Source organism: Xenopus laevis, chromosome 1L (genome assembly GCF_017654675.1).
Source record: "Xenopus laevis strain J_2021 chromosome 1L, Xenopus_laevis_v10.1, whole genome shotgun sequence".
In the NCBI taxonomy this organism is placed as follows: Eukaryota; Metazoa; Chordata; class Amphibia; order Anura; family Pipidae; genus Xenopus; species Xenopus laevis.
The window spans coordinates 23,977,521-24,003,139 of NC_054371.1; the positions used below are offsets into that span (position 1 = coordinate 23,977,521).

Sequence of the window (25,619 nt, forward strand, 5' to 3'; positions counted from 1 at the left end):
CAATTTCAACTCTGTAGTAAAACATAAATAACAGATTTTGCAGTGTACAAATTAAAGGGGACCCGTCACCCAGACTTAAAAAGCTGTATAATAAAAGTCCTTTACAAATTAAACATGAAATCCAATTTCTCTTTTTTATTAAAGCATTCATAGCTGTTGTAAACTCATCTAAAAATCTCAGCTGTCAATCAAATATTGTCTGCCCCTCCTCTATGGTCATAGAGGCGGGGCAGTCAATTACTTTCATTTTCCATTCAGCACTTCCTACATGTCACTGCTCTCCCCACATTACCCCGTTCTCTTCACCATTTAATTGTGTAGCCAGGACATGGGGATGGACATCAGGCCCCCCATTCTGGTGCACAAACAAGATTCTGAGATGATACAAGACTTGTCTTAATAACAGTGTCCACAAAATGGCTCCTGCCTGCTTGTAATAATTATGAATTCCCAGACTGAAGGAAACACGATTCATATAATGTATATGGTGTAATTAAAGTTCATTTTGCTTGACTAATGTGATAAAATAGGATTTTGAATCATTTTTTTTAAGTGACGGGTCCCCTTTAAAGATCATACAGACAATGTCCCAAAACAGCAAAACAGTGAGAAAACGTTAGTGGGATTGGGTTAATGATCTAAAGGTCTGCTTTCTGATCAATGAAATGTAAAACCTATGAAAGGCACAAGCAATATTATCAAAATGATTTGGTCCCCCCCCCCCAAGGAATGAAGATGCTAGAGAAGAATGGAGTCTCTATAGGATGATGATCAATCCTTTTTAGGATTCATGACATGTCTACAGCCTTTCACTAGGACTTTGGCAAGCAGAAGGCCAGATTCTTTGCCTTCATTTTACATTTGTAGTGATGGAAAACACTTCCTCAGAGTTCGTTATGTTGAAGGCCACCTCGAGATGCTCTGCTTGTTAAGTCTTGAAGATGTTTTTTCACCTGAAATGTACACACACAACAAATATTTAGCTTTAAAGTCACGTATGAATGATTTTGTAGTATTACTGGCTGACAGCACCATCAAACTAAGCAATGCCAAAATATAGGTCCATCTTCTAATGTCAAAGCCAGGGAGCTGGTGTACAATAAATTTTTTTAAAAAACTCGATTTTAACTATTCGGTAGTAAAAATCCGGATTTCAAAATTCACCTCGAACCTTGATAAATCTGTCCCCAAGAGTCGTGGAGGTTTGCTCTTTAAAGGAGAAACAAACCCTTAATAAAAAAAACCTACCCCCTACCCTACATAGACCCCCTTCTCTCCTCCCCCCCCCCAGCCTAGCTGCCCCAACTGGGGCAAATGCCCGTAACTCTTTACTTACCCCTACGTGCAGATTTTGTCCAGCATAGTTCACGGACGACATCCTCTTCGGTATGAGACCGGCAAAGCAGCGCATGTGCAGTTGGAGCAATTTTCTGTTTCGCGACAACTGCGCATGCGCCGAAACTCACGAAAATTGCCGACGCTCCAGTCTTATTCCGAAGATTACCGAAGTGGCTGAAGATGGCGCCCGTGAACTTCGCTGGACAGAATCTGCACGGAGGGGTAAGTAAAGAGTTAGGGACATTTGCCCGGGGGCCGTTAGGCTGGGGGGGGGGAGGAAGGAGGGAGGTCTATGTAGGGTAGAGGGGTAAGGTTTTTTTAAAGGTTTATTTCTCCTTTTAGCAGAAGATGGCGAAGTGATTCAAAAGAAGCTTTATCTCTTACACCTTTACACCTCTTTATTTGGTAAACAATGCAACAAACCTTGTATCCCAGTTCTTTAATCTTCTCTGTGAGCATGCTGTGCTTCTCTTTGCTCCTCATTAAATGCTCTTTGTCTCCTGTGTCTGCAATGTGTTTCAGTTTCTCATGTGAAATTTCAAGCTGTTTCTGATAATGCTGGTGCTTCTCAATTTTTGTTTCAAAATGTTTCAGTTCCTCCTTCAGGAAGTAAAATGATGTTATAATTACAAGATGGCTACCAGCCTACAGTTATAATGAGTGTCAGCGAAGACACTTACTTGTGTAATGGGGGCTTGTCTACAACGACAACCTTATAGCCCTCTACTCTTTGCTGGAGAAAACGGTATTATAAAGAGCCATCCAACAATAAGGGAAACTTATAGGTTTGTTTAGACCTAAGCTGGCCATAGACGCAAAGATCCAATCGTACAAATCCTCGATTCGTACAATTTTCGGACTGTGTGTGGAGAGTTTTTTTTTTTTGGTCCCACGGAGATCAGTCGCTTGCCCAGGATAAAAGAATTCTGTCGTCTGCCGATAATATCTCGGCTTGTATTGCCGATCGTATGATTTTCAGAGGGAGACTGTCACCAGCTTTGTCAGACATAACATAGCCATCATACGATTGCTGTCAGGGGCAGAACATCAGCTCATCTGTTCTTTTAATACTTTATTTGATCGGAATGGTTAGTGGCAGGTCGGGAGATGGGGAAAGTCCGATCTTTCGAGGATTCGAACGATCGTATCTTTGCATCTATGGCCAGCTCTAGACCATATGCTCAATTTTCACAATAATAAGGCCACAATAATATCTAGCCACATAGTTGTGGCTAGACAAAACAAAGTAATTGTGGGCGCTATCAACCAACTGTTTCTTAGAACAAAGCAATTCAAACATCTTACAGCAGTTTTATTATTTTTAACTTTCGTGATCCGACACTGGGTCAAGGTTACAGACATAGTGGGGAATGGAATTAAAGCCGCTAAGAGAAAAACAATTCAAAGAATAAAAATCCCCATCTCGCAATGTAATATTGTTTCTTAAACAACTGTTAATTGCGCATTTCGAATTTTAATTGCGCACTCTTAAGAAGTCCTTGAAGGTGTCGTAATCTTTTGGAGCAAACATAACTGTTTCAGTAAGAAGTTTTTTTGCATTTACTGCGCACTGGCGCCAACTATAAAATTCGCAAACCTTCTTCCCCTGTCGGAAGTGGTCGCTGAACAGTTTCCGGGTTTGCAAAAGCCATATTAAATTCGCGCAAAGCAAAATTTGTTCAAGGCATAACTTTTCGTGTTGCGAATAGTTTTTCTGTTACCGACTTTTATTACATATCCTCGATGAGTATTTAGTGCAGCCAATAAATATTCAAAACTATACCCCTAACAATGTAGGTCTCTATAAAAAAGATATTGCATAAAACAGCTCATATGTAAAACCCTGCTTCATATAAATAAACCATTTTCATAATAATATACTTTTTAGTAGTATGTGCCATTGGGTAATCCTAAATAGGAAATTGCCACTTTAAGAACTATAGGCCGCCCCCTGGGACCATATGATTCATGGGGCACACAACCAAACCAATGGCACACATACATGTTAGGTCATATGGCCAATTAAATGACAAAATTCTGTGTTTTACTCCCACACTTCTTCCTGTTACAGTTAGAGCTGCAGTATTTCTGGTCAGATGATCTCTGAGGCAGCACACAGACCATCACAAAATGGTGGCTCAAGAGAAAAGGGCAATATTTACAGATATCACAATATTGTAAGTTTCTTTAATAGCCACTTAATTGGACACCGAAGAAATTAAGGGATTTTGGAGGTTTTATCATGCTTATGTTTTGATTTTTGTATGCAGTCGGAAAGCTGCTTGGTTTATTTTGGTACATCGGACTAGTCTGGATTTTACTTGTATGCCAAATTATGTACACCTATCTTAACTGTAAACTCCTCTTAAAGGAAATGTCAAGCCGTTTTTGACTTTTACCATGCCTGTGTAGCCTACTTTAGCCCCAATCGAACCGCATTATTTTCACTTGGAAAAACGCTCTACCTTCCCTGCACAGATGCATTGTTTGCCTCCCTGCGCCTTCATTAACCCAGTGGCCATTTTTTCATGCTTGCGCTCTTCCTATTAGCAATGCGCATGCGCCAATACTCCCATCCTTGCTAACTTGCTAGTAACTTACATACAGTAGTTATCCTGGTTGGCAGTGTAATAGTTAATGTCTCCGGCTCTCTTGCTCTGCACGAAGAAATATGTGCTAGAAGCGGGGGGGGGGGGGGAGCAGAGAGCTAAAGCTTGGCAGAATACAGTCACTATAGCAACCGCCAATGCTATTTTTTGATTGGCGGAATGAAGACACAGAGGTCACTCATGATGCGGCTGGATGGCTTTGCCGAGGCTGATCTAAACTGCGCATGTGCTAGATTAGTTTAGACAAGTGCGCATGTGCGTCTCGCCAAACTACAGCTCGCATTCCGAAGGGAGGGGGGAGAGAGGCAGATAGTGCAGGACAGCAGCAGGCTGCCAAAATCAACAGAGCTGCTTAACGGATCACTTTTCAAGGGCTGCAATACTAGGTATGTAAAACATGTAACGAGGCATATCGCTTATAATATTTTTGTTGTAGGAGTTGACATGTCCTTTAAGAGAGCTCCCCTAGAGACATAGCAAATAACTGGATTCCTATAAGGGTAGAGCTCCACGGGCAATTTTACCGGAGATAACATCCGTTGCAACGCAACGCTGCATATTCAATCAGCTTCTACGTGCATTTGTATTACTTACATTCGATTTGGTGCATCCGACGTGACGCCTGAGATTAGTCTCATCACGTTGGAACAGAAGGTAATGCTGGTAAAATAATCCTTGGAGTTCTACCCTTAGTAAGCAAACTTTGGTATTCCCCTAGCTTTAATATACAATACCAGGAAGAACCCTTGTTTTTAAATGCCCCAGTTTTTTATGTAACTTCATATTTTCCTGCCTTATAAAACACACTACCGGTATCTGAGAGTACTTAATTCAGACCCTCGAGTCAATTAGAACATTTCCTGGTGTAGCAAATCTTCACCTGCCATGAGCACTTGGCAGCTTGTGAAAAGAAAAGCTATTTTATACTGAAATTCGCCTTTGCCAACCAGAAGCTAATGAACACTTTTGGGGGCACATTTACTTAGGGTTGAAGTGAATTTTCAAATTTCGAAGTAATTTTTGAGTACTTCGACCATCGAATAGGCCAAATTCGACTTCAATTAGAATTAAAAATTCTTCGAATATTCGACCATTCGAAAACCGAAGTACTGCCTCTTTAAAAAACTTCGACTTCGACAATACTTCGAATATTCGACCATTCGAAAACCGAAGTACTGCCTCTATAAAAAACTTCGACTTCGACAATTCGGCACCTTAAACCTGCCGAATTGCTATGTTAGCCTATGGGGACCTACTAGAACCTATAGCCAACATTTAGCTTAGTTTTTAGAAGTCAAAGTTTTTGGAAAATCGTTCGATCGATTGATAGACGATTTCTACTATCGAACGATTTTAATTCGATCGAAAACAGCTAAATTTGAACAATAAAAACCTTCGCCTATCGATTACCCATATCAATCATGTCTAGGATTTGTGTTCCAGCTGCATTAGGTTTACAAGGTAACAAAGGGGGATTCATATTTACTCACTGATAAGTCCAATTATAACTGAGGAAGCACAATAGATTTATGGGCAGATTTATCAAAGGTCGAATGTATGTGAATTTTTTTTACGCTAATAAATTTGAATATACAGGTATAGGATCAGGAAACCCGATATCCAGAAGACTCCTTTTTCTTTGTAATAATAAAACAGTAAATTGTACTTGATCCCAAGATAGAATTAAGCAAAACCAACCTATTGGGTTTATTTAATGTTTAAATGACTTTCTAGTAGACATAAGGCATGAAGACCCAAATTACGGAAAAATCCGTTATCCGGAAGACCCCAGGTCCAGAGCATTCTGGATAACAGATCCCATACCTGTACTACCAATTCGACTGGGAGGTGATTTATGAAAAAATTTGATTCGTATTCGTTCACGAATGAAATTACAATCAAAATTTCCTCCGAAAAACTCTCGAATGTCAGGAAGCCTATAAACATTTTCAGTTGGGTCAATTGACCTCTGCCATAGACTTGTAAATGAATTTGGCTAGTTTTAGTTGGCAAAAATTAGAACGGTTTCCATTGTCGAGATGTGATAAATCTCACATTTTAATATAAATTCGAATTGGGGGGATTAAAATTAGAATGTGTGAATTTTGACACCAAAAAAAGTTCGAAAAATTACTAATCGAACCTTAATAAATCTGCCTCTTAATGTACACTTCCCTCTAGGAGGAAAGATGAAGGACCTGAGCAGGCCTTAAAAAGTTCATACTAATATAGGTGAGAGATCAATGTAAAACAAAAAAAATCAATAAATACAAATACTCAGATTACAATTCGAGAATATCCACAAAAGGACTCCCACAAATAAGATACATAAAGTAAAATACACCAAGCAAAAAAATTAGGAAAAAACATTGTTTAAAGTGAAGTTTTTATGTCGTTTGAAAGACAAATTCATGAAAGTGTCTTAAAACCGTCACTAAATGGCAGATAGGCAGGTTAAAAAAAGGAAAAAGGTTGAACTTGATGGACGTGTGTCTTTTTCAACCTAACTTACAATGTTATATGAAAAGTGGCAGTTAAGTCGGAATTTAGGCGGATTTCTGTTTGTGCATATGGAGAAAGTATTTTACTCCAGTTTACCACCACTTTTAATCCAAAAATGAACTCTCTACACTTTTGTGAATTCCCCCATGGTGTATCTGCAAAAGATCCACTGGTAAACTGTGGCAACATCTAATTTCACTCTTTGTAAACAAGCCCCATAGATTTTCTAAGCAGAACTGGTACATTACTAACTTCCAAACCTACAGCCCCTAGCTCATGAGCACTACTATCCTAAAAACACGAATATGTGGGTCGTACAACAAATATTCTGAAAATACTTTGGCAATACTTTCTAAACAGCGAAATGCATTTCTGATGGTGAATAAAGAGAAATATTGCAAGAAGTAGTCTATGCCATACCAACAATGAAACATAACCAGATGGAATTGCATGTAGACTTTTCCTTACCTTAAAGGATTCTAGTTCAGAATCTGAGAAGTTTGCATCCTTTGCCATATCCCATAGGTCATTCACTCTGGGTTCGTTGAATTCTAGGATAAAATGTAGTTAATCCATTAGTAACTTTCTACACTGTATTACACTGTTAAAACTTTAAGCCCACTCAGGCAGACTTGACTTGGGTGCAAACCAGTGTGAGTTAAAGGGGAAGGAAACCTCGTCGGCGCTAACCCCCCTCCCCCCCTCCCGTGTATTGCCCCCCCCTCCCTCCTGGCCTACCCCTCCCGCTGGGCAAATGCCCCTAACTTGTTACTTACCCTTCTGCGCAGGTCCAGTCCAGGGAGTTCACAGGCGACATCTTCTTCCACGCGATCTTCTTCCTCCTTTGACCGGCGCATGCGCAGTAGGATCGTTTCGCCGGTACGATCTACTGCGCATGCGCGTGACTTTTGGCGCATGCGCAGTACATCCGTACCGGCGAAATGCTCCTACTGCGCATGCGCCAAAACGCCGGTCAAAGGAGGAAGAAGATCGCGTGGAAGAAGATGTCGCCTGTGAACTCCCTGGACTGGACCTGCGCAGAAGGGTAAGTAACAAGTTAGGGGCATTTGCCCAGCGGGAGGGGTAGGCCAGGGGGGAGGAGGGAGGGGGGGCAATACACGGGAGGGGGGTTAGCGCCGATGAGGTTTCCTTCCCCTTTAAGGGGTTAACTAGGGCAATATCCTTGAGGTATCGAAGCACACATACCTCTTGCAGTTATGTAACCCTCGTGACTAAGTTTGCGCAGGCGTTCGTATCCTTGGTTGATGCTTCTAAGCCTCTCTTTGAGGTCAGTGTGCTTGGCATGTAAAATGTCCTCCTTAATCTCATGTTCATCAGGGCTGATAACATTTTTGTGAATTTCTTGGAAACATAAAAAAGTATTAATTTGTGAAAATCCATGAACTTGATTTTGAGCAATAACAACAACCAACAATTCCTTGGAAAATGGCACTGTTGCAAAGGTTCCAGACATCAGAGATAACAGCCCTAAATTGAGCTTCAACTTATCCAGGTTTATACAACTGGGTGGTGATGTCAAGGGGTTGTGGAGATGGCAATAGGTGGGGTGATGCCCATATCCAAGTGACAGATTTTCAAGCTTGGTTTTCAGAACTTAGAAAGACAGGACAGAAGGCAAACCTAGCCCTCTAATCAATCATTCAACGAACCGCCCCAAGCAAATGAAATACCTTTCTTACTTAGATCGTATACATTTTCGTTTATAGTAAAGAATAACCTTACATAAAAATGGAGAGGGTTCATGTCCAACAATCCATTCAAGAGCACATCTGGGTAGGGTGAAGACCCTACGGTGCTGACCCCAAGCATACGGATGTTGGGTGTCTAGCTGGTACCTGGAGAATACACCACTGCCCTTTGGCGGAGACCAGAAGTTAATGTCCCTCAATGCTATCATAAAACAGATGGTAAAGGTACGTCTGCCCATCCTAAACCAAGTAATTCCACTGTTTGCACAGTGTCCACTGATTAACAAAGATAACGATTTTAGGAAGAAGCTACAGCCACACCATGTCCCACCTAGTGAGAACTGGTTAACTGGCTGTTTTAGGGCATAGACACACAACCAAATTCGGGGTGATTAGTCGCCTGTGACAAATCTCTTCTTCGGGGCAACTAATCTCCCCGAACTGCCTTCACACCAGCTAGAATATAAATCGCCCGCGGGATGGAAGTTGGAGCGCTTCATTTTCCAAAGTCGACCGAAGTATACTCATGAGGCAACTTTGGAAAACTAAGTGTTCAGTGTGCCACCCCGCCAGCGATTTACATTCTAGCCGGCAGAAAGACAGATTGGAGAGATTAGTCGCCCCGAACAAGAGGAGATTTGTTGCAGGGCAACTAATCCCCCCAAATCTGACGGTGTCTCTGCCCTTATACCTCCCTTCCACCAACTCTACCATATGATTACTAATTAGAATTCCATTTTCATGGATTACAAAAATTCGGATTCACTGTAAACAGCAACATATTAACAGAAACTTACATTTTGAGCATTTTTGCACACTTTATTTTAAAACCCATTGACCTCATATCTTGAATGAGACTTGATTTATATTAAGATCTTTCTAACCAACACAATCATATTTGAAGCCCATATTAAGAGGGTGTTAAAATGACTCATTGTTTAACAAAACATTTTCAACACTTTCCCTTAAAGACTGAAGGTAATTGTGGAGAGCAAAAATGTGGAGAGCAAAAACGCAGATTTTCTCCTTGAAGACATAACTGCGGTTTAGCTACTCCGGCTTCCGAGTCTTCCTAATTTTACTGGAGAAACATAAAATTCAGTGTGCAAATCAGGCTGTTGAGAGAATGCAGTTTGTAGAATATGTGACGGCTTTAAAACCATAAAGCTGTGAGATGCGAGAATGTGATGTGTATAATAGATTTGCTCTTGAATTTCCATCAGCGGGTTGACAGTTGTCCTTTTCACACCACCTCGTCCTGTCTGCCACAGTCGCACCTCTTAAAATAAACAGGACGGCTGACATACGATTGCGTGGCACCTGCTATAAAGCTTATGAATTTCTTTTTTAAATGTGTATGCCGGTTACGGATTTAGGATATGCCTGAAAAAACAGGATTACTTGGGCTAAATTTAAAAACAACTGCGCATAGGCGTTTGTTATTGCAGCCTTACGCTAAAACCAATGATTCTTAACCTACGGGTCAGTACCCAAAAATGGCTCTCCCTGTTGGTTAGAGTGGGTCACGATGATCCCCATTAAAACAGTAACATTTTCTAATTTGGGCACATTTTACTGCAGTGTTAGCACCTACACATTTAACCAATAAAGATGTATAAACAGTTCTAAAAGGAGCACAGTGAGACCCACATAGCCCCACAAAAGCAGAGGGGATTTTAAGTATTTATACTAACCCGAACATAGATACATTCTATTGAAGGGGTGGTTCATCCTTAATTTTACTTTTGATAGATATGCTGTATACATTTATAATACACAAAAGCTATGAATATCTTGTAAATTATATCCTTATAAACGGTGAGTCCTGATGTCATTTCTGTCACATGACTCACTGAAACTTGTGTATTATAATAAAGTACCCCCAGTTGCAAAATATGAGGATATTAGAAGTCACCTCGGAGTTCCATGACCTGTATATGGTCATGTAATGCCTCGGTAACTTATAATATCCTTATATTTTACAAGAGGGGGTACTTTATTCACTATATATTTTAAGACTATACTCATCTGGTTTTCTTCATTTTTTGTGGGTTTTTTATTATTTATATTTTTGTTATAAGTGATAAAAAGCGAACAATAACCATAAAATTGTATCCTCACAGAGCAACAGTTTTTTGGCTGCCCAGGTCAGGGACCCCCGTCTGAATGCTGGAAAGAGGCAAAAGAAAATAATTGAAAAACTATAAAAATTGAAGACCAGTTGTTTAGGATAGGACATTCGATAACATGGTAAAAATTTACTTAAAGGTGAAGCAGTTTTACAGCAGTTTTACTAGTGCAGGGCAACACTGCATTATATTGTTATTACTTAAAAACAATTTCATTTTTTGATGTTACTGGTCCTTTAAGAGAGACCTGTTAATGCGCCTGGACTTTATCTATACGATAAAATTGATAAATTGGCAAGCACTCAGTATGTTATGTGTTGAATATAAAAGGTCAACTTTATTTCAGCAGTTTACAAATATCAACGTCCTGACGCGCTTTGTATCAAAACATACGTAGTCATAGGCATAATATACCATCATGTCAAATGGCTTTTTAAAACTCAATTCAGGAAATTACATCATTAATTAACATTTTATAAAAAGCAGCACAGCTTCATTTGTGACAAATTAACTCATAAAATACAGCTTAGGCTTCAACATTGCCTGCAGTGTAAACTCTCATTATAGGGATTATCAATGTTATTAAATGATATGTAACAAGTTAGGGAGTATATGAATGATTTTTTAATTTTGAGATGCATTGTTGTGAAACGCGGATACTATATGAAAGTTTTTGTTGTAGAATGAACTGAAATGAATAGAGAGAAAAAAAAATTATATTGTGTCTAAGGGTTAATAATTTGACCGATGTTAATTAATGATGTCATTTCCTGAATTGACATTTAAAAATCCATTGGTGTATTACGCCTATGACTACGTATCTTTGGATACAAAACGCGCCAGGAAGTTGTTTTTAAACTGCTGAAATAATGCTGACCTTTTTATTTGAGTGACATACGGAGTGCTTGCCAATTTTCTTCTTCGACTGCTCTTCACCTCTACTCGTCTTACTTGGTGTGACAACTCACCCTGGTGGTCTAGCGGGAGGGGGGCGACAGGGACGCCTGTCTCCCCCTCAGAGGGGAAGCCCGCCACGAGGCGCCTCTTCTTCCAAGTCTGCGGCTCCTTAGGGCCCACGCGGCGCACCTCCACGTTATTTATGGTCGCAGGCGCTTGACGCCAGCGCGCATTGCAGCGAAATTCAAACATATTTAAAGCCACAGCACACTACCCTCACTGCCCGTTATAGGAGCTTTTGAGCATTGTGCCAACCTTTTATTCTGATTCCTGTGTTGACCCCCCCCCCCCTGGCTATTTGACGATCCTGACTTCTGAATCCTGACCCTTGCCTGAAAAACCGACTTCGATTCTGCTTTAACCCTTCTGATTGACTTCCTGGTTTGACCCTTGCCTGTCTGACTTCGTCTGTACTCTGCCTGCCCCGACCCGATCTGACTACGCCTTGTACCACGACCTTCTGCCCAAAGACTCTGCTTTACCGTTGTGCCCCTCTGCTTGTCCAGAACCCCTCGCCTTGCACCTCTCGTTATAAGGCATCTTGGGCTCCTCCCGAGGCCAAAGGCGGCTGCTAAAGGCAGAAGCACAAGCCGAGACCAGGGTGCTTGGCATCGGTTCTGGATTTAGGATGCCAACCCTGGCAGTTGGTGAGTCTGTTTTCTCTTTTAAGATTCATGCTGTTTGCGAACCCGTAAGTGTGGGACCTGGGCTATTTACACCCAGGTCAAAATGAATAAAGGGTGAGCAAATCATGGGATTAAGGAGATTATCGCTACTTAAAAAAAATCTAAAATTTATCATTTTGAATTGAGCATTTAGAAATGAGATTTGATTATTAATAGTGTTCAGATATTATAGATATAGAGATTGAATTGAGCTATATTCATTGACATTTATCTATACCCAAGAATGTAATCTAGGCATGCCATGGGTGCGGCCACAAATGTGTGCCCAGCTTTTTCAATCTTGTTCGGCTTTATTATATTTTTGTCAGGAGCACCCGTTGGCGCTCCCATCTCCGCTGCGTCCTTTCCAAAATGGCGGCACCCATGATCCATATAGGCCGACGCCGGCGTGATGACTTCACGCGACCGGCTTTGAAAATAAAAGGACACGGGTTTGATGCCCAATTGTAGGATTAGTTTTTTTCATTCCTGGGTGTTCCTAATTTCCTGAAATTGCAGATTCTTGGACTTTTGACCCTTGTCTGAACTCTGGACTTTGGTTATTGCCGCCAGCCTATTGAACTATTTCCTGAATCCTGACTGTCTTTATTGATCCCTTTTGTACTGCGAACTTGGACTTTAACCCTAACCCTAAGCTTCCTCCTCCTGCTGGGAGCCAATAGGCCCCCCAGACAATTTTGCAAGAGAAATAAAGTGGGAGTGGCATTCCTTTCCATACTCTTTCCAAGTTTGAAGTTTCACCCCGATAAACGTTTCAATTTTCAGTGTCAATGTCATTCACTGTATTTATTTAAATTTCAGTAATTCCGCACCTTCCCTCGCTAGCAAAATCTTCTCACCGATTCAGATCCTTGCACCGGCCAGAACATTCTGGATCTGGAGACAATACATTTTACTTATAGCTTAAATCAACCTTTCACTGGTGCCTCCTTCACTGATCCTGTTGATCCACTGCCAGAGTCTTAGGTGGGAATCGTGGGATACATACCATGTCTATAGCAAGTACTGAGCAATACTACAGGTTACAAATTATATTTTAGGCTTCCTTTTTACAATTTTGCTGAATTTAACCGCAAGAAATATGCTGAGAGAAAGGAATTTGGTGCTTTTTTGAAGGCTGAAAATACGAGACGCTACTTGTGCAGTCTATAACCACACACGCAATCCCCCTTATATGCACTTAGGCTGCACTTCTATGGTTCCTTAAAAGCTGTGCTGTCCCCCACAAGAACAGCCCCCCAGAAACAGTGGGAACAACAGTACATTAAAAACATAAGGCAGCTAATGAGCAAGACAACAAGATGGAATATGCCATATAGTTTCTCTAAGGCAAGCTTAAAGAAGATAGTACGGTAAGCATTTCATTTCAGTGGAATTTTGAGCGAGTAGGCTTTTAATCTGCAAAACACAGCAGGAGTTTTACAATTCGATTTCCTTATTGGATGAATTTCAGCTTGTTTACAACAAGACGATAGTACAAAGATAAAAAAACAAATCCTTGAGGCAGAACATTAAAAGAAAACTTTTGGTTAAAATCGGTTTTAATTACAGTGACGCTGTTTAGAAATAAACACACTAAAGTTACTGAAGCACTTTGTTGTTGACCGTATTGGAGCTGGCAAACGATTTTTGAATATGCTGATTGGCAACAGTTTCGTTCTAAACTTGCCCACCACAAAGGGGCACAATACCCCTTGTTCAACATGGATTAAATGCATAGGGCTTGCGATGAACTCACTTTTTGCCTATTGTTTTCATTATCTAAAAACTATGGTTTCTGCTGTTTCTTGAGCTTAACAGTGGAAATAAACCGACTCCTTGTTTGATCTTTGCGAGGTAGATATTTAAATTTCATGTGCACAGATAAGCCTCCACCAGAATGGACTGCTGCTAACAAAACCTTCACCACAAAGGGTGATGGCACAATGGACCTGCTAATAAAATAGTCACAACAAAGGGTGAAGGTAGGGGGAGTACACTTATTGTCTAAGAGGGTTATTTATTAAACTCTGAATGGTAAAAACTCAAGGTTTTTTTTACTATAAAATCTGAATTTTTAGAAAAAAAAATCCTCAAAATTTTTCACGATTTATTACAGAGGATGCAAAAATGTCTGAATCCGAAAATACTCCATCTTCAATCTGTCTAGGTCCTGTAGAAGTCAATGGCAGTTGACCTATTTGAAGATATGTTCTGCGCTGGGTTTCGAGCGACAATCCGAACATTTCAGGCTTTTCTGGCGATTGCACTAAAAATTCTGACTTTTTGGGTCTCAGAATCAAAAAGGTTCATTTTTTCCTGATTCGATTTCTTTGCGGTTTTTTATTGATAGATAAGGGTAAATTATGGATTCTAATTTGGTCTGACTTTTTATAATTTAAAACATGAGAAAAACTCAGATTTTGATAAATAACCCCCCTAATGGTCTACTTTGCAAGGGCCAAACATGGTGTAATGTAATGTTCTTGGTTTAGCTCAAGAAATAAAGACCACAGATTTTTCAGAACTATAACAAAAGGGAATGTCCAGCACAAGCCCTATTCATTGCACTCATATTGAACAAGGGGGTGCACTGCCTACTTTAAAGTTGCAAACATGGAAAATAAACAAACAATTGATTCTCAAAAGTCAGTGAAAAGCTATGGACACCGGATGGACTACTCAAAATGGTAGAGCACTATGCCAATAACCCAGAAATTTATGCTTCCACAACAATCAGTTACTGTTCTTCAGAAAAAAAGTGTTATTGTTCCAACTATACAAATGTCTCAAACATAAAAGTGTTTGTTTTAAAAGTTACACTGAAAAATAATTTAAAGATGGCAAGCATTCAGCTACACATGACCAAGAAAGCACCCCACTTGGTAATAATTTCAAATACAGACACCATTTTTATTTACTTTTTGCCCGTGTCACAGGCAGGCCACTATTCTACTTCCACAGTCCCTCTTCAATTATGTCTAAATTCCCATTTCCAAGTTTGTTATAAATCTGCTGAATTTCATTTCTCATGCACTACAAATAAGATAAATAGTTATTAAAACAAATGGATTGGAGTACCTACCTTCTGTCCTGCTTACAGTGTCTAAAAGTATATTGTATTCACTGATTTTCTCCTTATGATGGACAAACTCACGCCATAAGCTTTCCAGTTCCTCTTCAGAAAACGTTGCCGATGTCTTGGCCTGCAAAAAAAAATAATCATTTGCTAAATTCTGAAGTAAATGTACTTATACTGGCCAGATAAGTGCCCTTATAATGATCACTGATGCAAAAGATCATTGAAGTTGCCTATACATACCATTGCTAGTTTTATGGTCTTCCATGCCAGAACCAAATTTAAACTAAATGAGGCGAGTATACAGTAGACACCTGCATCAGGTTGGGCACTTGCAGAATAACTGCAAAGTGTTTGGGTTTTGGGAAGAAAGTCCTGCCGGAGTTCCTGGGTAAAATATATCTGAGGAAAAAGATTTTCCCCTGACTTGATTCAGCTGCCTCAAAGAGTAACGTCATTTCAGGTTTACACAGTTCCTTGTTTGGAAGAAAATAAATCCCTCGCAAGAAGGGTCAGGTATCAAGCAGGTCTAAAGAAGGCACAAAGTTGGTAGGCTGGTCTGGGTTGGGTTGCAGGTCAGTGGGTTCCATACTACATAACTAGGTGTCCGTAACAAAAGCAGTGAGTTAGCATTCCATATGGAGTAATACTTTTGCACCCCTTAATAACTTGGTGATGCCCAGAACGTTCTCCCAAGTCACTTTGGAAGGCACTATACCATGAAGAGTTAACAAGTTAACAATCTGAAAAATTTCTCAGGCAAGAAATTTGCGTAAATCAAATCATGTTTTAATGTTTCCAACACCAGACATGGCTGATAAGTTGAGGTCGGTACATCAATGCTGTAAAACTCACCTTGTTCCATAACTTTTCCAGACGTGGATCATTTAAGATATCATTTTCTTTGCTGTCTTTAATGAAGTTGCTGTCTTCAGTCTGAGTTTTCTTTTTGCCATCAAGTCCATACTTTGTTAAAATGACTATTTTTGGGGGAAAACAACATTTCTGAATGTCATAAAGAGAACTGCCACCAGTCTTTACAATACGTTGGGTTCAAGTGAAGCCTAAACCTTACATAAGAGTAAAACCAATAAACACTGACCATTCAGAGACCGTCTGAGCTTGGCCTCTTTTTCACCATCATCATCCAGTCCGTCTACCTTGAGTTTCTTCCAGTTCAGTTCATCTTTTTCCTGGATTTTTAGATCACTGTGCAGTTCAGTTAGTTGGACTGACGAAAGCTGAAGCTGGATACCAAGCGGATAAATAAAATATGTATATAAAATTCAATCAAAGCTCTTGAAATTTGCATCCTAGTAATGAACCATTCAGTTAGGAAGAACGCAGAGGAATGACATTACTGGTTTTCAAAGCATGTTAATATATTTCTAGACAACATATCAATACATAGCAATAAATTATAAAAGGGCACAAATTTCCTTTAATGCGTCCTGATGCTTTATCATGTGTTTGAGAGCTGTCAGACCCACCGGTTTTGAAGTCACGTGACAATTCAAGGTTAAAAAGAACCTTGCGTTTGGTATGAAAGCGTCTCAGATCCTGTTATGACCATGACTAACCAACTGCCATTAGCACAACATAACCTCAATTGTTAAAAGAAAATAATTTGAAAAACAGTTGCATCTGATTTTCATATTTGCAATAACCAAGCTCAATGTCACACTGCAAATTACAATTCAGTTCAAGATTTGCACAAACGTTCTTTGATATCCAAATAATACAAAAATATGACTTCACTGTACCCTTAGTTATTAAACATAATTAATTGAGAATATCTAGGATTGCCAGCTGGCAGTTTACAGTCATAGCCAGTATACATTCTACTTGCTACCAATGTTACTTAGAGATAACGACAAGAAGCCTGATATTTTTTTTCCAAAAAAGTGGCACATGTTAAAAAATGATGGGTAATGTTGGCACATAGGGAATTTTGACCACTGCTGATGTAAAACAGCAATGGTCTAAACACCCCTGTCTGGCTGTCACTGCTCCTACATTTATTCAATGGAAAACATTGCGTTTGGCACACATGGAGCAAGTATAGATGGACCTCTAAACACAAAGGCCCCTTTGCATGAAGGTCCACTTGTCATGGCTCGGTGTGCATCAGCCATACCTAAAAACCATTATGGTGAATACTTTGGTACTGTACTATATCCAATCAAAGTTCTTGCCCTTCAAATACTTTTTGGGATTTTCCTTTAGGTAACAAGGAATAAGTATGAAAAAGACATTTACAACTTTTACAGGAACAACGAAGACGATGCTGCAGTGGGCGAAGGTTACTTTGGGTTAAGCTGTGAATCCGAGACTCGAGCAGTTACAGGCACAAACAATTACACTTTCAACAGCTTTTGTCTTTATCTTGATTGCTTTTAAAGAATACATTAGTCACCAGGGACAAAAAACCCTTTTCTTTGGTGCAAGCAACCGAAAATAAATACAGATGCGGTATTCTATGCATTACAATGGTGTGAGGCATCAAGACTATATGTAAAGTAGATTTAAAATGCTTAGCACAGTCAACAGCCCATGTCAAAGTAACATGAAATCAACTAATATTTAATTCCCACGCAATCTCCTAGTTATCTTCAGTTTCTTTGATGATCTTGCTTGCCCACTTGCTTCATTCAGGTGCTTAAGCATAAAAAATACCCAACACCTCTGAAGGGCCACTGGGAGGGTGAGTGAGGGTAGAAAGAGAGCTTAGTCCTTGTAATTGTGTGTGTCTTACTAAAAGCAAAGTCTGAAATAAAGTTCCTGCAGTAATGGCCTGTTTGAAATGGTTCAGATTTAAAATCTTAACAAAACCTGCTCCAGCAGCCATGAAGATAAAAGCCTTTAGGACTAGCCATATTAAAAGCAAACACTGCTACATAGAACCTCAGGAAACATCAAAAAAGGATGGCACAAGCCTGGACCCACAAAGTAGTAAAGCCGGAGTCAGATTGTAAAAGTTTAAAATAAAAAACCAAGGCCTGACGCGTTTCGTGTCTACCGGAACCACCTTCTCTGTAACGGGTAGGGATGCATCAAATTCACTAATATGGATTCACCCGAACCCAGCCGAATGCTGAATCAAATTGGAATCCTAATTTGCATATGCAAATTAGGGGTTGGAAGGGGAAAACATTTTTTACTTCCTTGTTTTGTGACATAAAGTCATGCGATTTCCCTTCCTGCCCCTCATTTGCATATACAAATTAGGATTCCGTGCATCCCTAGTAACTGGACATGGTTTGATATCAATCAGCAGGGCATTTCTTCCACTAATTCATTACTTCACAGGTTTATTGGTAGCCTGCCGTATATACTCGTGTATAAGCCGACCCGTGTATAAGCCGAGTTACCTAATTTACCTAAGAAAACTGGAAAAATTTATTGACTCGTGTATAAGCCTAGGGGCCCCATGTCAGATTTCAAAATTGAATATACTGGTAAAAAAATCTGTTTGCTCTTTTGAGACATGGATTTCAGTGCAGCACTATTAACTGACTCATTTTGAAAATCAATCTGTACCTGCACCCACTGAATAAAAATGAAAGGTAGGCCTGCTCTTAGTGTGTCTGCTCTTAGTGTACTTCTTTTATTGATCTAGGCCAGAGTATGATGAGATCAAGGGAAGCCAGTGATTGCAGGAAGACTAGGGCTCTCATTTGAGGGAAATAAGTATTAGCTCAATGTTGACGCCATTAGGGTAATGTCTGCGGAACAACAGTAGACTATAACCCATGGCAATCGTATGGACATTTCTCGTCGGGAAAAGTCACACTGAACCCCAACGACGATAAAAGGCAACGCATCTCTTAAGGCAACTGATCTCTTAATTTCCTTCGCGGTGCCTTAATATTACCGGTACCTTTTTTCTGCTTTTGCTAGGTGCTCCAGCGCCTCATTGATCTTTTGAGCAGCCATGACACCTCTAGCGACAACCTCACCGTCACCAGACAGGAGGAGCTGCGCTACGCTACGTCATACTCAGTCTTCTCCTGATGCGCTATGGGAGAGGGAGGAGTGTTGGGGCCGCGGAAGGAGCCTCGTATCTGCGGCCGGTGAGGGACTGGCTGGTTACGCAGGGATTTAGGGCACATATGAGAACTGGGGTTCCGCTGAGGAAGGGGGTGTCTATTTTTCCTCTTAGCTGACCCGCGTATAAGCCGAGGTAGAGTTTTTCAGCACATTTTGGGTGCTGAAAAACTCGGCTTATACGCGAGTATATCTCACTCTTAACAACACACAGGAACCAATCAGCAGAGGAGAACTAACACCCCCAGCACATAACATAGGGCATAAACAGATCCCAAAAAGTGTCCATTGTAATGTCATGCCGTCACATAAATCCAGCAATCTAGCCTTTGTAAAGGGGCAGGATGAAAAGGAAGCTGAAGATTGTAAGGGTACACAAAAGCTACACAATTATTTCCCCAATACTATTTTCTGGGTATAAAATGTCCAGTTAAGCTTAGTTTTGGGTCTTTTTTCAGCAGAAGACTAAACTTTTATTCACCAGTGAACCAATACATAACAGAGTGCAGTTCCATTAATTACACATTATGATTACAGAATAACTGCTAGTTAATTAATAATTAGACAATTCTGAGATCATCTCTTGATCCAGGCCATGACATCCCAGCAGATCCCAGCTAGAGCACCTTTTCCTTCAGAATATACTACAGATAAATGGCCAAAAGTATCCAGCTGTTGTCTAAATGAAAAAACCCTATGTTAGAACACTCACCAAATTGTCTTAGATAGTAAGATAAGATAGATATGTAAGTGCAAAAACTATTTGCATGGAGTGCTGGATTCTTTTGGGTGATCAAACAAACCCAATTCCATCACTTGCAATGCCAAGTGTCAGCTGAAGTGCTGTGAAGGTCACTGCCGATGGATTCTGGACAGATAAATTGCATTTCAGTATCTGGTCGTCGGGTGACAAAGCCTGGGTTTAGCAGATGTTAGGAGAACACCACCAGCCAGAATGTATAATACCAACGGAAATGTTTGGTGGAGGAGATATAATAATCTGAGCCCATTTGACATTCTTAAGGTTACGACCCCTAGTTCCACTGAACGCAAACAGTGTACGGAGCATTCTTGACAATTCAGTGTTTCCTACTTTGTGGCAACAATTTAGGGAAGGTCCTGTAGAATAATAACCCCATATACAAAACAAGGTCCACACAGAATAGGTTTGTGAAGTTGGGAGTTAAAGAACATGACTGGACTGCACAAAGCCTTGACTTAAAGGAGAAGGAAAGGTTAAAACTAAGTAAGCGTTATCAGAAAGGTCCACCTAAATATACCAGTTAACCCTTAAACTAATGCTGCTCTGAGTCCTCAGAAACACAGCATTTCTTTTTCTTCTATTGTGTACTCATGGGCTTCTGTATCAGACTTCCTGCCTTCAGCTTAGACCTCCTTGCCCCAGGCGTGAGCATGCTCAGTTTGCTCCTCTTCGCCCCTCCCTCCCTTCTCTGCTGTAATCTGAGCCCAGAGTTATAAGTGAGCAGGGAGAGACTCAGGCAGGAAGTGATGTCACACCAAGCTAATATGGCACCTGCTATCCTAAACAAACCGAGAGTTTCTAGAGCAGTTTACTCAAGTATGGTAAACATTTTACAGAATATAGCATTCTAGCTTGCACTGTTGCAGTAATAAAATGCCTCCGTAGCTTTCCTTCTCCTTTAAACCCAACTGAACTGAATGAGTCAGGCTTGATCCTCATCATCAGTGACCAACCTCACCAATATAAGAAAAGGCCACACAGAAGGCAGCATTTACTGGTATGTGTTTGGTCGCTATGACTTATCGGAAATGACAATAAGAATTATTACACGGTTATTATCATTTCATATCCTTCCATTTAGAAATCTGATTTTTCACTCATTCAAACAAAGCATAGTTATTAAGGACAATGAATCCACCAATCAGATAGATATTTCAATTCCAAACTTGAAAACTGCAAAAGCAAAAATGGAGTTTTATTGATGCATTTATTCTATAATACTATAATGCTATTGAATATACCACTCTACAAGATAACTGCAAGATGAAACATTTTACACAATATGAAATGGTGCACTATAATTTTCAGCAAAATAGTAATGGGTCAGGTTGTATTTCCGGACCACTTCATGTTTGTAGATCACATCAGAATTGAGAAAGTCATACAGGTATGAGACCTGTTATCTAAAATGCTCGGGACCTGGTGCATTCCGGATAACGCATCTTTCCGTAAATTGGATCTTCATATCTTAAGTCTACTAGACCTATACCTGTAGCAGACTGGAAGCAACTGAAATCATATAGAGCGGGGGGGGGGGGGGGGGTGTGTGTGTGTGTGTGTGTGTGTGTGTGTGTGTGTGTGTGTGTGTGTGTGTGTGTCCCCCAAAGCCAATTTTAGTAGTAATTATGTATACACCAATAGTTTCCAGACCAGCACTCCCTTTTGTGAAAAAGCGTTATCTTTTTATTGTTGCATAGTATCAATGCCCAATGTTTCGGTGCCCATTGGGACCTTTTTCAAGGATGATGAAAAGAAATACAGTTCTCTGTGCAAGCAGGAAAAGCGATGCAGAGCAATATTAAATCACTGCCACATTACCCAATCATTTTAGCCACTAAATAACAAGTCACATTAAGAAATGTGGTGGCTGAAAAAAGATGGAAAAAATGAAGCTTCAGAGTTCAGTACCCTGACCCCTGCAACCAGACTTAAATTATCAGTGTTGGATATTGGTGGGGAAAAGACAAGACTTAGAATACAGTATCATTGCCTACATCATACATCAGTTAATTCCATACAACTTCGCCTTTAATAGGATTTTGGCCTGACATAGAATGAAGCTTGTAGTCCTATCCAGTACAGGTACCTTAATCCCTGTGCAAAAAAAGTACTTAGCCAAATTTCATATTGAAAATATATCCTTTCCACTGAGCACCCATAGCAACTGATAATGATAAGTGAGCAGATCAGGGCAATAATGCCTGTGTTGTTGTTATTAAAATGAACCAATGCAAGTGTGGAATCTTAAATTAAAAACAGTATCCTGAAAGGTCAAATTATCATCAAATTATCATCAAATTATCATCAAATTATCATTAAAAAAAAGTTAGAATCGCTGTGTGGCTACTTGAAAGCAAATACTTTAGATTTTAGAACAAAGCATCATTCAGACTCAGAGGAATTTCCTCAACAAGGAAGGCAACACAAAGCAGCTTTTGTTTCAGACATAAAAGTCCCTGTACTGCCCCTTAAACCTCTCCGTGATGAGTTAAACGAGGGGGGGGGATCCCTGAATAATGGATACAGGTGAGTTTATACGGCAATCCCATTTCCCAGGTAGCGAGAGATACAACTTGACAAGTTGTCTCGTAACTGGGGAACAAAGAAAACACAAAGGGAATTAATATAAACATTTTTTTGTTTTAAACAAGCTGACAGATTCGGGAATCTGCCGGCTCCTGGATGGGCCAAAAACATTTCAATTTTCTTTCAGATATTATTTATCTTTCAGATATCTGCCAAGTTGGATGGCAAATTTTCATGGCTCTCCGTTTAATCCAAGAGCTGCTTGAAGGCCAAATCTTTGGACTGATATATGAGTAACCACTCAAGAGCTGGACCAAATCAGTCTGGTCCAAAGATTTGGCCTTCAGGAAGCTCTTGGATTGCAAGGGGTTAAAAATTGCAAAGTGATGACCAGACCCAGATAGAAGAGACCTGCATGGGTATGTTTTTGGAGACCTGCACCCAATCAAAACCTGATTACTCTCCACCTGGGGAAACCAATAAATGCGAGTCCCTTCAAAAAAAGTCAATCAAAAGTAGGGATGCATCGAATCCAGGATTTGGTTAGGGATTCTGTCTTTTTCAGCAGGATTCGGCCGAATCCTTCTGCCCGGCCGAACCCTAATTTGCATATGCAAATTAGCGGCGGGAGGAAAATCTTGTGACTTTTTGTCACAAACCAAGGAAGTAAAAAATGTTTTCACCTTCCCACCCCTAATTTGGTTCGGTATTTGTCCGAATCCAAAATAGTGGATTCGAGGGCTTTCCTAACCAAAAGTAATAAAAAAAATACAAAAATGTTTATTAGGACATAATGGATGGAGGCCTAACGCGTTTCATGCCTATTGGGGCACTTACTCAGGCTCATCAACCTGCCCCACACCAGACTCTTTTCTTTATCTTGGCACTACCCCCCCCCCCCAAGTGTAATAACCAGAAAGTAACATCATGCAGCACCAATTTTTTTGCCAGGACACCTTAAATCGGCATTTTCCCACCTCCCAAATGGCCACCGACAACTCTCCACCGGCAGCTAGAGATTATCTGTGGGCCGCACATAAACTGGCCATAGATGTTGAGATTTTTAAAAGATCAGATCCTCATTGTGAGACCACGATCTTCTCAGAACGATCGTACGAATTGTCGTTTTTAGTTGTTATCAACTAAAAAGACCAATTTGCCAGGAAAACAAAGGGGAGCTGCTTGGCCCTGCAAACATAGATACATTGCACTGGGACAACAAAGATTTTTTGACCTGGCCGATCAATTTCCTGACAGATGTCGGCCGAAAAATCGTAAAATGTACGATCGTTCGAATCCCACTAACCGCACAATAATTTCGAAGGATTGGTCGGACTTCCCTAAAATCGGTCGTTTGGCAAGAAGAATCGTCGCGTCTATGGGGAGCTTTACTGTCGGGACATGAGGGATATTCTGAGCAAATTTTTCACATTTTCACTGTTTTGCAAATGTTTCCATGAAGCAAAATGAGACGGATTTGCCAGTCACCAGAGGCGTAACTACAGAGGGGGGCCCAGGAGGTATAGGGACCCTATAAGGCCTAATACATATACAGTTTCAATAAATATTGGCAAAACAGCTCAACCTCTAGACATTTTGATGGCCAGCAGATTTTTGCCCCAAAATTTGCTGAAATTGAGGAAAGTCACTAGAAAACGCGAGACTGTTTAAGAGTGACGGGAGACTGGGGTTCAGAGCCCCAAATCTGGTAACTCCTGACTGCTACACAAGTCAGTCCCATTGCATGCTGGGTATTGTAGTCTTACATTAAACTTGGAGTTTTTGTTTAACAATTTGCCGACTGCCATTACCCAACATGCACCGGGAGACGCAGGATTGGCACATTAGGGCAAGAAAAATCTTTGGCCAAATCCGCACCATTGCTAGTTGGTACTTTCAAATCCAGCCTGGGCTTTAAATTAGTAGCCCAATTTGGCTGGAAACTCTGCCCAGTCCCTCCTGTCTGGGCTCATAAACATCACTATGTCGCTGGCACTTAGCAACCAATCAGCTTGTAGCAGACAATGAAAATGAGAAGTTGCGTTATATTCACTGGGCAGGGGAGACAAAAGATTGGGGTCCATGTCACCTGGATGCACAGGAGCTATAACTAGAGTCGTGGCTGGCAGTGCAGAAAGACTGGGGAGAGTTGAATGTACATAAAGCAGAGAAGTGAAACAAGTATTGCTATTTAGCTATTGGCCCCGCTAGCCACTCGTATCCCATTGTGAAAAGGCCATAGCGCTGCAAGTGATTTAAAACTACAATTCCCATGATGCTTCTGCTTAATAAACTGCTAGCGGGATTCTGGGGTTTGCAGTTCTAAACCCACTGGGTCCGATTGCGCAACGCCAGACACGTGACCCGCACACTCACCCTCTGAGCTTTCTCCCAAATCTGGTTCAGCCTCATTATCCTGAATTCCACTGCGGAGTCCCGCTCTGAGCGGTTTTCATTCACGTCCCTGGAGTATTTCCCGGCTCCATCCCCCGCCTGAGCCCGCACAAGCAGCAGCAGCGAGCAACCGAGAAGGAACAGCCCGTAACACTTCCCTGACATCGTACCGGGTTCTTGCGGCGACTACGGAACGCGAGCGTATTCCCTGTAGCTGCCGACTTGCCGTAGTTTCAAATGTTGCATTTCATTGGTCAGACCGCTTGTATGTCGCCGCGGGGCACTCGATCTCGTCTCTTATTGGCTGAGCGTGTATCAGTGTACCGCCTAAATGTTGAAAATTAACTCTTTCTGTACTGGAAGAATGTTATTGCGAGGGTTGAGAGACAGCAGGATCCAGCGACTTCAGAACATATTTTAGTTTTATACCTTATTATTTATTACAGCACTGAAGGTCTTAAATGGGTGGTTCATCTATAAGTTAACGTTTATTATGTTCTAGAATGGCTGATTCTAAACAACTTGTCAATTGGTCTTCATTTTTTCTCTTTTATAGTTGTTGAACTATTTGCCTTTTTCTTTTGACTCAAATGGGGGTCACTGACCCCATCTAAAAAAACAAATGCATCGTAAAACTACAAAACATATATATTTTTTTACTTTTTATTACTCATCTTGCTATTCAGGCCTCTCCTATTCATATTACAGTCTCTTATTCAAATCAATCCATGGTTGCTAGGGTCATTTGGACCTGAGCAACCAGATTGCTGAAACTGCCAACTGAAGCGCTGCTGAATAAAAAGCTAAACAATTTAAAAAGAACACTAATAATAAAAAATGAAAACCAATTGCAAATTGTCTCAGAATATCACTCTCTACATCATACTAAAAGATCATTTAA

The 25,619-nt window shown here is 40.5% G+C and overlaps 1 protein-coding gene across 1 annotated transcript; it reads right to left on the reverse strand.

Annotated features, from left to right (window-relative positions):
• Positions 1–143: 143 nt before the first annotated feature.
• lrpap1.L (LDL receptor related protein associated protein 1 L homeolog) lies at positions 144–24,985 on the reverse strand. Its single transcript, XM_018228406.2, has 8 exons — positions 24,701–24,985; positions 16,091–16,235; positions 15,844–15,968; positions 14,995–15,115; positions 7,656–7,811; positions 6,918–7,000; positions 1,762–1,938; positions 144–953 (listed from the first exon to the last, which is right to left on the reverse strand). The coding sequence occupies exons 1-8, from the start codon at positions 24,881–24,883 to the stop codon at positions 885–887; spliced, it is 1,059 nt and encodes a 352-aa protein (XP_018083895.1). The 5' UTR covers positions 24,884–24,985; the 3' UTR covers positions 144–884.
• Between the last annotated feature and the right edge of the window lie 634 nt (positions 24,986–25,619).

What these genes read in the sequence shown, in the direction of transcription:
- lrpap1.L (XM_018228406.2), bottom strand. Translation starts at nt 24,883, where the DNA reads ATGTCAGGGAAGTGTTACGGGCTGTTCCTTCTCGGTTGCTCGCTGCTG. An exon ending in TGGAAAAGTTATGGAACAAG is followed by an intron (nt 15,116 to 15,843) that starts GTGAGTTTTACA and finishes TTTTTTTTGCAG; the next exon opens with GCCAAGACATCGGCAACGTT. An exon ending in GGGTTACATAACTGCAAGAG is followed by an intron (nt 7,001 to 7,655) that starts GTATGTGTGCTT and finishes ATTTTATCCTAG; the next exon opens with AATTCAACGAACCCAGAGTG.